This window comes from Atta colombica, unplaced genomic scaffold, assembly GCF_001594045.1.
Source record: "Atta colombica isolate Treedump-2 unplaced genomic scaffold, Acol1.0 scaffold198, whole genome shotgun sequence".
NCBI lineage: Eukaryota > Metazoa > Arthropoda > Insecta > Hymenoptera > Formicidae > Atta > Atta colombica.
Genome location: NW_017259291.1, coordinates 568,245 through 580,018, shown reverse-complemented (window position 1 = coordinate 580,018; position 11,774 = coordinate 568,245). Strand labels below are relative to the sequence as shown.

At 26.3% G+C, this 11,774-nt stretch overlaps 1 protein-coding gene and 1 pseudogene across 2 annotated transcripts in view; one reads left to right on the top strand and one right to left on the bottom strand.

The window, feature by feature from the left end:
• Positions 1–3,244, top strand: part of LOC108686892 (ubiquitin carboxyl-terminal hydrolase isozyme L5) — a 3,674-nt gene extending 430 nt beyond the window's left edge. Inside the window, exons 2-7 of one of the 2 annotated variants that reach the window (XM_018192399.1) lie at positions 260–323; positions 618–723; positions 1,422–1,609; positions 1,737–1,934; positions 2,078–2,410; positions 2,819–3,244. In XM_018192399.1, coding sequence (XP_018047888.1) covers positions 260–323; positions 618–723; positions 1,422–1,609; positions 1,737–1,934; positions 2,078–2,381 — 860 coding nt within the window. In that variant the 3' untranslated portion in view covers positions 2,382–2,410; positions 2,819–3,244. Of the gene's footprint in view, positions 1–259; positions 324–617; positions 724–1,421; positions 1,610–1,736; positions 1,935–2,077; positions 2,526–2,818 lie in introns of those variants that run through there. The other variant, XM_018192398.1, reaches the window with a different exon arrangement.
• Positions 2,739–4,351, bottom strand: LOC108686857 (annotated as a pseudogene).
• Between the last annotated feature and the right edge of the window lie 7,423 nt (positions 4,352–11,774).

The following is an 11,774-nucleotide window of genomic DNA, read 5'->3' as shown; positions in this document are numbered from 1 at the left end:
TTCATGAATTAAGAATATTACATTATTCGAAACATCTAACTTTGACTGATTCTAGGTATTCTCTACTATATATGTTGATATATAAATATTTATAATAGCTTGATTCTAAATTGTGATTATAAAGCCTCACAGAATCTTTGCAACATTTTAAAAATAATTTTTTCAATTATTGTATCAAAATATTATATCATTTATTTATTATTATATTGTAAAATTATCTATTATTAAATGAAATGTTAAATATTGCTGTATTTTATAGGGGTCAAAGGTGCACAAGTAGAAGAATTATGGAGTTTGGATGATGAACAATTCAATGAGTTGATGTAAGCTTATTTTGTGTAACATTGACACTGTAATTTTTGTGGTATTTGAAAGACATTTGTACATGAAGGATAAGATATATTCTTGATAACTAATCTTTTTGCTGTTTTTCCTGTTTTTTTTTTCAGAATGTTTTCATATGTATTTGATTTCCTTTAAATATATAAATAAGAAAAATATACATAGATATGAAAAGTGATAAATATAGGACACTAGTTTAGATGATATTAATATCTTAATATGTTAATTTTTATGTGTAATTTTTTTTAATTGTTACAAATTCTTTTTTCTTTTAGGCCTATTCATGGTTTAATATTTTTATTCAAATGGGTACAAGATGATGAATTATCAGGGAATATTGTACAAGATAACAGATTGGACAAAATATTCTTTGCAAAACAGGTATGTAAAATATAAAATAGATATCTTAAATAAATATACTACTAACTTAGAAATAGAAAATTATTTTAATAATAAATTAAATATAATTATTATTAATTTTGTTTTTTTACAATATAAAAATATAAAAGAATTAGAATATAAAATATTTGGAACATAAAAAAAATGACACAGATTATATTATTTTATGGAATCTATATTTTGAGATAATTAACAGATAATAGTTACTTCCCATTTACATAAGTGAAACTGAGTCTGAAGTGAACTGAATATTTGATACTCAAATTAATGACGTTATTTGCTTACTTTGGTAAAAAGTTATCACATGACAATATAGGTTTATTTCTTGGAGAAAGAGAAATTTAACTTTTTGAGTTTTGCCTATAATCTGCACAAGATCAAGATGATTATAAGAAGCGTATCACATAACAACAAAGATTCATCTCTCAAAGAGATTTGTATGTATTGTACTTCTCACAATAACACGGTCTCGATGTGCAGATTATAGGCAAAAACTTAGTTAAATCTCACTTGTCACATTGCAAAAGAAACGCATTTAACTGAGTTATGTCACAAGTGAGAATTATTTGAAAATCGATGTAAATGGAAAGTAACTATTAATTCATGGAATTAATTCGTGGAATTTATTGAATATAAAAAATTTTTAATGTGAGACTTAAAAAAGATAACATTTAATTTAGGTAATAAATAATGCTTGTGCGACCCAAGCAATATTGAGTGTTTTATTAAACTGTAAGCATGTAGACATATCTCTCGGACCAAACTTAGAAGAATTTAAAAATTTCTGTCAAAGCTTTGATGCAAATATGCGTGGACTTGCACTTAGTAATTCTGATGTTATAAGAGAAGTACATAATTCCTTCTCTAGGTATTTTATATTACATATATATTTTTTAACCATTAAATATTTATTGTTTACGTTAAAGAAAATTTTTATTGTTTAAAAATATTTATTGTTTACATTAAAGAAAATTTATTATACACTAAAATTTTAGACAAACATTATTTGAATATGACTCAAAACAGGCATCTAAGGATGATGATGTGTTTCATTTTGTGAGTTATGTTCCAATTGATGGTCGTTTATACGAATTAGATGGATTGAAAGATGGGCCAATTGATCTGGGTCCGTGTTCAGTAGGGAAACAATGGGTACAAGCTGCGAAACCTATAATTCAAAAACGGATAAACAAGTAAGTTACAAAATGTAGCTTTCTCAATAACTTGCTATATGTGTGTATATGTGTGTATGTATATACACATATACATACATACATACATATATATTTAATATTATATATTGCTATCAAGTATAGAAACAAAAATTATTAAACAGGTATAACGAAGGCGAGATTCATTTCAATTTAATGGCTATAGTGACAGATAGAAAAACTTTATATGAAAGACAGAAGGCCAATGTTTGTGATCCTGAAGAATTAGAACGTCTACAAGCCTTAATTGAGGAAGAGATTAGAAAATCAAAGAGATATCAAATAGAGAATATCAGAAGAAAGCATAATTATTTACCACTTATCATGGAACTTTTGAAGATTCTTGCTAAAGAAGGCAAACTTGTGTCTTTGTATCAGAAAGCAAAAGAGAAAGCACTTGAAAAGGAGTCAAAGAAAAATAAAGTTTAAATTTAAATTTAAATGAGACTAAGAGAAAGGTAATTTAATATATTTGGTATTGATTTGATTTGTGTATTGTAACCAATGAAAAGAATTTATTGTATCAATCTCCTTATAAAAATAAAACTTATTTCTACTCGTAATAAAATTTTTTATAAAATAATTTTAAATAATACATTTAAAAATAATATAGTCATATGTATTTATATTAATTTAACATATTTGAAGTATACGATGAAATTATATATTAATTATATAATTGTATAATTGTATAATTTAGATACAAAAAGATAAATAGTATAATTGCATAATGCTTTTTTTATACAAACTAATTATCAGTAGAATTAGTATTGTTACTAGTTTCCGTTATTTAGCAAAGAAATTTTCCCCATTTTCATAGATAATTCTAGGTAAGAATTTATCGGTATGTGCATTTTGAATTTCAGGAAACTTAGTATGATATAAATGTTCCACAATATCTGTAACACAAAAATTGAAATGTAACATATACACGAGTACAAATTATATTTACAAATATAAATTAGATATTTCGTTACCGGCGAAATTATCAATCATCATTTTGCATTCTTGAACAAGATAAAAAACTTTGTAAAGGAATACTGCAGTTGCTCCGTCAAAGTGTTGCGCAACATGGGCCATATAATTTCGCGAGTATTGGATATTCCTTTTATATACATACTGCAAAAATAAGTATATGCGTTTGTATAGTATATAGTGCGATTCAACAAAATTTGTGATCTGTTAAAAGCAATCTAAATGATACTCAATACATATTGTACTACAATAATAGTTATAGAATGATATTTACTATTCAATTAATTGTTAATGTCGTTTAAATAAATAGGACCCGTGTTGAATAATTGCAGGTGTAACTGATGCTGCCAAAATGTTCTTAAGACATTCTCGTTTATATTAAGATTTTCCTCCATTTTTTACCATATTGATTTAGGAAGCACGGCATCTTTAAGTTCTTTTATATCTTTACTTATTGTCACACTGAGTAAAGTTTTTATAAATTTTTTGATCAGTGGTAATGTCCATTTAACGTCAACTAACGCTGTAATTAAACAATTTGATAGTACACATATATGAATACTAAGTATCTAGAAATAATAATAGTAATCTAGAAATAATAAACAATGTTCAATAAGAAAGAACATATCGCTTTTTTATTTCAAAAGTGATATAATTAAAAAAATATGATCTTCGAGTTATTACTATGAATGTGTTAAGGAGAAACCTCATCAGTTATGAAGAGTAAATTAATTTAACTTTATAAAAAGTTAAAAAATTGTAACAACTCAAAAAGAATGGTTCTTTAAGAATGACATGAAAGCGACAAAAATTAATCATGTTAAAAATATATTCTTTTTACCGATATTATTTAACAATTTTCTGTTACGTTAACAAAGTTTTCCCCTTTTTTTTGGGAAACTTAATTTTTTAAGTGGAAACTTTTGAAGTGGAAAGAGTTAATATCATAAAAGTGACTTACATTCCGTTTCTGATTTATCTAGAATTTGATTTTTGGGATATTTATATCGTTTAAAAATCGATAGGCTGGTTCGTCTTAGTAATTTAGCTAATTCACTATATTTGGCATAACGTTTATCAAGATATTCATTTTCTACGTTAACGTAGAATTTTTTACGTTAAAATTTTTTTATCTTCCTTAGCAATATAACTGTAGCATAAAAATCATTGTGAACATGAATTAAAATGATTTGATGATCAATTCGAACTTGATTTGAGAGTTTTATATCTTACCGAGCGTAAGTGATTTTATTACAATATAATACTTTAAATCTAGAATAAACACTATAAAGATTTCGCCAAGGTAATCCATTTGACAAAAATTGAACGAATTTTTGTCTTTCTTCTATGTTGTTTATATAATATCTTCCATTGTGTCTCCAAGAAAGAAATGGCTTCGGATTCTCTGGATCCCAGTCATGATATATTACATGGAAAAATATATTAATACAATAATGTAATTATATCATTCTATGATATTGTAATATCTTGCATTTTGAATATTTTCGTTCTCAAGTTGGAAATTCTGAAGGAAACATCAGAAGGAAGTTTATAGATAACGGTTAGCAAGGACTATTAGCTTATTGTGTCAAATATATATGTCTGTCAAACAATCGGTATTTTTTATTAGACATAAGGTTATCTCAAATATTGCAGATAAGTTATTTTTTTATTTATTATTTATTTTAAAAACTTAAAATATATATACCTCGCAGAATGTGTTCTAGTTTTTCTTGATAATTTTATCCTCCATAGGTCTAAATAAACCTTTTCGAATTGGTCCATATTTCTGAAATAATATTTTCTCTTTCATTGTTGGCGCATGAGATCCAGAAAGCTCTATTTTATATTGTAGTGGTACCTTATGTATTAATTTTATATGTAGTTCTAGCAGTTTCTGAAATATAAAATAATTAGTTTTTATAAGACAAATAAATTATATATGATATTTAAAATATAACAATCAAAATTAATCAAAATAATGAGATCAAAAGTTATGAACCAATAAACAATGAAATGTAATAACCACTTAATTGTTTTGAACACAGCAAAACAAATTATCAAATAAAACGACTAATAAGCAAATTAAGATGAACAAGATAACAATGAAATTAATTTAATAAAAAATTAATTTATGTAATATATAATAATTAATTAAATCAACATTTCTATAGAAATTCATAACTTTAATAATAATTCATAGATGTTTCAACCTATATGAAATCATTATCAATATTATAAACTCTAATTGTTAATATGTTAAAACATTAAATTCACAAGTAAAATGATAATTATAAATGAAAAAACACTCGTTTATAATTATCATTTTACTTGCAGTTTTAATATTTTAACATACTAATGATTAGAGTTTTCAACATTGATAATAACCTCGTATAGATCGAGACTCTCTCTCTCTCTCTCTCTCTCTCTCTCTCTGTCATAAATTATTGTTAAAATAATAAATTTCTGTAGAAACATTTGTAATTAATTATTACATGAATTTATTTTATTAAATTAACTTTATTGGTTTGTAGCTCTTAATTTCATTTTGATTATCAATTGAGTCGTTTGCTTATCTTGTTATTTTATGATCAAAATTAACCTTTATATTAATTAATGGCATTTTTTCCCATTCTTCTAAATTATTCAACTTTTGTAAAAGACGTTTCCCTTCTATATTCAACTTATGTTTGTCTTTCTTAAAATGACATTCAGATTTTATTTGAAATTGTGATGTTTTAATTCTATGTTTTTTGCGAGACATTGAACATCTGCAAATGTATCGAAATCTTCCTTTTCACTAATGGAAAGATTTTGTCACTGAATTTTTAATTATCCTTCCTCATCTTCTTATGTGGTATTTATCATCGTTGATAAAAAGATATCTTTACAATCTTCGAACTTTATTATCTATCAGAATCTAAATCATGTAATAGATCAATATTCTTAGTTTTCTGTATTATATAATTCTGACTTGAAGATATCAGAATCACTATTTATGGTAATTGTCCTCTTTTTTTGTGAATATATCTGTTTGAGCTGTTGAATTTGCACGTTTGTTTAATTTTTTAAATACTGGACTTTTAAGATTCTTTAACAAGTTTTGATTAAATAGGTATATATTCTTATGAGGGCTATTTGTATTTTTGTTTATATATTTTGCATTAAAATCTTGCATTAAAATCTTATCTACTTTGTTAGGTGTATTGTGTATATTTCTATGTAGTAAATACTGTATTATTCTCTGATTCTAAACAGCATTTCATCCTTGGCAACTTATCCAGGAATTTTTAAGTTCTTTATTTTTATGTATCTACAATCAATGTTGTATTTAATATCTCAATCATTAAAATTTTATTTTCCTTAACTTTATTTCTCTTTGTAATGCAAATGATCAAAGTAATCGCATACTGTACTAAATGATGTATCTTTTAATTTTTCCCAACAGTTTTCTTCGTATTTATCTATTAAATTTATTATCTATTTTTTCTAATTTATATAACTTCGATATTTATTAAGAAATGTTATATAAATATTATTGTTAGTCTATTCAGCTAACCGGTTTGTTTTTTGGTTATGTATATCAATAATCAATGTATAAAATAAAATCACGTGGAAACTTTGACTGTGTTCCAAAATTGACTGCCAGTACTGAAAATATCTATTGTGCATGTAATGTAAACTGTAGCATTTTTAGTGCTGGCAGTAAATTTGGAACACAGCCTTTAATAGACCTCGTTAAGATGTCTTTTCATAACGCTGAATTCGGCGCTCATTTTCAGCATTAAAATAGAATATGTGGTCAAAACTGACACTTGATACTTATTCATCAACTTTTACATTAAAAGTAAGCATCGAACATAAAAAGGCACTTTAAGAATTTTAACCTATTACCATGGCTGCGTTCTGTTTCACGCATGATGCGCATGATATATCATTTTATCTTTCTTTAATATTCGATGATCAATAAGGATAAAATGGTATAACATGCGCACTATGCGTGAAACGGAACGAACCTCACGTATTGTAGAACAGTTTATGATAGGCTGAAATTTTTATACTCGTATTCATAGTCTTTAAGGCTTTTTTAAATTTATCTATAGATACTCTACGAATTATTTCATTGGTTGCTGAGCTAAAGATAAAATTAAGAAAGCCTTAAGCCAAGGTCTGATTATGAATATGGACATTCTCTTATTCTCTGTTTTTTATTTAGGCCTCGTGAATCTCATGTGACTTCATGTAATGAAAGTATAGAATTTTTAGTACCAGAGAGAAACCTGAGAGAAGACATGCCGACCCAAAACTTGTAATCGCAAAATGCTGCCGTGCACTACTGCCTCCTGACAAAATGGATGTAAACTACATAACAACGTCTACTTTTTTTTCGGTACATCGTCCACTTTTCAAGGCTGGAGACGATAAATCGATATTTGATTCATACAATATTCATGCTACATGTAATACGATTATATGAATCAAATATTGATTTATCATCTCTAGTCTTGAAAAGTGAAAGAAAAGTAGACGTTGTTATGTAGTTTACATCCCCTTTGTCAGAGGGCAGTAGTGCGTGGTAGCATTTTGCGATTACAGGTTTTGGGCCGTCATGTCCTCTCTCAAGTTTCTCTCTGATACTAAAAATTATATTTTATGAAGTCGCATGATGACATGGTGAAATCCACGAGATCTAAATAAAGAACAGAGAATAAGAGAATAATGCCCGTATTCATAATCAGACCTTGTATTTAAGACTTCCTTAAATTTATTTTTAGATGCTCAGCAGCCAATGAAATAATTCGTAAAGTATCTAAAGATAAATTTAAAGAAGCCTTAAATATAAGATTTGACTATGAATATGAGTATAAAAATTTCAGCCTATCATAAACTGTATTCCACAATACGTCATGTCCTCTTCAGGTTTCTCTCTGGTGTTACACAGTGTCTAATTGTGTCCTTGCTGGAAAGCATTCAAAGTCTTACTACAAATATTTTGAACCGTTTGGTTGATCAATTAAAAAAAAGAAATTTTACAAATTGATCAATCAAAAATTGCTTTAAAGCATTTGTAGCATCGCGTTGCCCTTGAGATTGGCAAATTGCATTACGTGATCCGTCTCCTCTGATTAGACGTGGGCATCAAAGCTCTATAGGCATGAAAGAGAGATTGGAAAAAACTGTCACGTGATCTCCATCCTGATTAGACACGGGTATTCACATGATGTAATTTATCACTCTCTTTCTTTGAGGCTTTCTAGCCTAGCTGCTTTATCAACTTGAATGAGCTCAATGAAAGTACCATTCGTAGATATTTTGCAAACTAATAGAAACTTTGAAAAATTTATCATGAATTGATAATTGATTGTTGAGAAAATATACACAATTGAATAAGAGAAGATGGTGCTAGTTGATCGATATTAATATACTTGGGCATACTTATCTAGGCAGCACAAAATATTAAAAGATAACGAAAAGAGGTCTTTTTTGAAAATTGTCTTTCCTGCAAAGCGAAAAGGTGACAAAAAAACATTGTTTTTAGATTGTCTTTTTAACAAGACCAAAAGATGTCTATAAGAATTTAGTTTTGTCGAAAAGGCAATTTAAAAAAGACATCTTTTCGTCATCTTTCTATGGTTGTCATTTTCGCAAAACAAAAGATCGACTAAAAAATATCTTTTTGTATTGCTGAAAAGATAATATTATATGAAAAAGATATTTTTCCATTATTTTGATACTTTTTATCATTTGCGAGCAGTATGCGAGATCACTAGATAAACGTGATGGAGTTCAGTTTCTCGTGTTTGAAAATCATACAAAATAAAAGGTGCAGCATCATGAGAAATTTTACTCATGTTCTAATGAACAATAATACACTTTTTTTGTAATCGAGTCTTCAAAGGAGACTATAATGAAAGATAATCACTCTTGCACATAGGACACGGCAAACATGAAATGGGACGTATATTATTAGTCATGCAATTTTATTTTGTTTTGTGTTACTTTGTTATATTAATAATTAATTTAGGAATTTGATGTTATTAAACGTTATATGTATCAAAATATAAAAATTAAAAGAAGTATTAAAGACAATTAAAAGGTATCCAAAGAAGTTATCCTTTAGTTATCATATGAATAAGACGTATAAGGTGACTAACAGTGCAACATCTGTCGTCTTTTAGTCATTTTTTCGTCGACGATATATTCTTTCACTAAAAGATATCTTTATAACAATTTAGTCGTCTTTTAGACGATTTTGTGCTCTCTGGGTATATATTTCTCAATAATCGTGGTTAATGTCCGAACATTTCGCCGCACAGTCATATCTAGAGATAATTAAATTTAAATTAAGAAATATGTATTGTACTTTTGACCCATTATTGGCGCGTTGTCTATTATATTAAAAAAAAATTATTGTTAAATCTTTTATAAATTGCAAAATTTTGGACTAAGACATAGACAAAATAATAAAGAAATATAATTAAAGTCATAAGAAAGCAAGTAAGTAACAAATTGTAAAATTCTAAGATGTTTTATAAGTAAAAGAACATATATGTATATTGTATTGTTCAAAATTGCTTATATAAATAAAATAATTCTAATTATATTATATTAAAATATATATGAAATCATATTATACAATTATTTATTTTTAAATATATATCGTTTTTATTTTTAGTGTTTGTACAAAACTCGTACTTTTAAGAAATATTTTTTGTAAATAATATTTTATCTACAATTGTGTTATATTCTAATTAAAACTAATTATTCAACAAAAAATTCGATTTGTATTTCCAATGTGTCAAATATTCCGAAACAGCAAAAGAATTTTTACAGTATATACAAATATCACTAATATTAATATTAATATTCGGAATATACTGTATAACACTTTTTGTATATATACAACAAAATGTACAAAATTCACTCACCTGCGAGCAATATGCAAATAAGAATTATATGAGAAAGAATATAAAAAGTGCAGCATTTTGTTTGTGAAGCATTATTGAACATTGTGAAGTGACTCCTCAAAATAGTGTTACAAGGAACACATAGAATACAAATGTCTAAAAAACCTCTTAATAACGTCTTAAAAAAGATGTTATTTAAGACGTTTTTTGATGATTTTAAAACGTTTTAAAATATGACTTCGAGACTTTCAAACGTCTTTTATACATCTTTAAGACAAAAATGTTGTATGGAAAAGTAAATGAAATGTGTTTTTGACAGTACAATTTTATTATAAAAATTTATTTTAGGGAGATAGACTTCCTAGATCTAACATTTCTGGGAAAATATAAGATTATTATATTATTTTGCTGAATATACGTATATGAAACATTCTCCGAATATGTATTAATGCATGACTGGAATATTTAACGATTATTATTTGAATGTTGCTTTAACATTCTGAAAATATTTTGAAATATTCCGAATTATTCTTGGAATGTTATTTTGGGTTTTTTAGAACATTTTACGGAATATTTTAGGAATGTTTAGCGTTAGTTGAGTTAATGTATTCTAATATTCAATTCCATGATATTATAGTTGTACATTCCTTGGTATAAAAAAGGAAATATATATGGCGTACATTATATTTATTTTAAACATTATTAATATCAAACTAATTGAACTAATATTAATAATTAATGAATAACTAATTAAATTTATAATTTGAACAAATGTCCAAATTAATTTAAATAATATACATTATATTTTATTACTGTTATACAAAGTGTTCGGGACGAAATAATTCCTCAGGAAAACATTATCGAGAAAAACGTTAAATACAAAAATTTTAAGGTTCAAAAAGATCTGTTTACTGATCTTATCAGTTTAATCTTGAGTGGCGTCGCCAAGTCAGATCAAATCGATTTTTTTTAATGGAACCCTATTTTTGATGCCAGAATTTAATAGTTGGTGTCAAGAGCTTTTAAAATACTGTAATAAAATTATTTTTCATTAAATATTTTTCGAGTTATAAAGTTTAAAAGTTACAGTATCGTCAATATTATAGCATTACGCAAGGTATTCGATCTAAAATGTTATCTCTCTTGAATGTTATTCATGTTCTGAATAACATTTGTCAAGATCAAGGCCAATGTAAGTTATACCTCTTATTTTTATTTTTAAGTAAAAATGAATTTTTACTTTTTAGTGCAAAAATGAAAGAGGAATGATCTTCAATGGCCTTGATCTTAACAAATGTTATCCAAAACATAATCCTGAACAATATAAGAAGTTTTAGCCTCGGTCAGCTATCTTGCATAATATGCTAATGCTGGCGGCTTTGTAACTTTCAAACCTTGTAACTTGAAAAGTACTTAATGAAAAATAATTTTACAGTTTACTTACAGTGTTTTGAAAAGTTCTTGATACTAGCTATTAGATTATGGAATTAGGGTGTTTCATTTAAAAAAATCGATATATCCTTGGCGACGCCATCCAAGGTTAAACTAATAAGATCAGTAAATAGATCTTTTTGAATCCTAAAACTTTTGTATTTAACGTTTTTCTCGATAAAGTTTTCCTGAGGAGTTACCTGGTCGTCCCGGAACTTTTTGGTAACTCTGTACGTATTCTGTTATTTCATATAAAACTATCAAGTTCTCATTAAAAATTAATTACATCAGCAACATGTGTATATTCGTTAAGAAAATCACAAAACAGAATTAACACAATTAATTATTAATAATCGATCAAATTGTTATTAATTGGGGATTTATATAGACAAATAGGCTATAATAAATTAGAAACAAAATAAACATTGTGCATAATTATGAGAAATGTTTTTTCTTTATTTAGAAGCTTACATTTAATTGTTATCTTTAAATAACAATATTTAGAGAA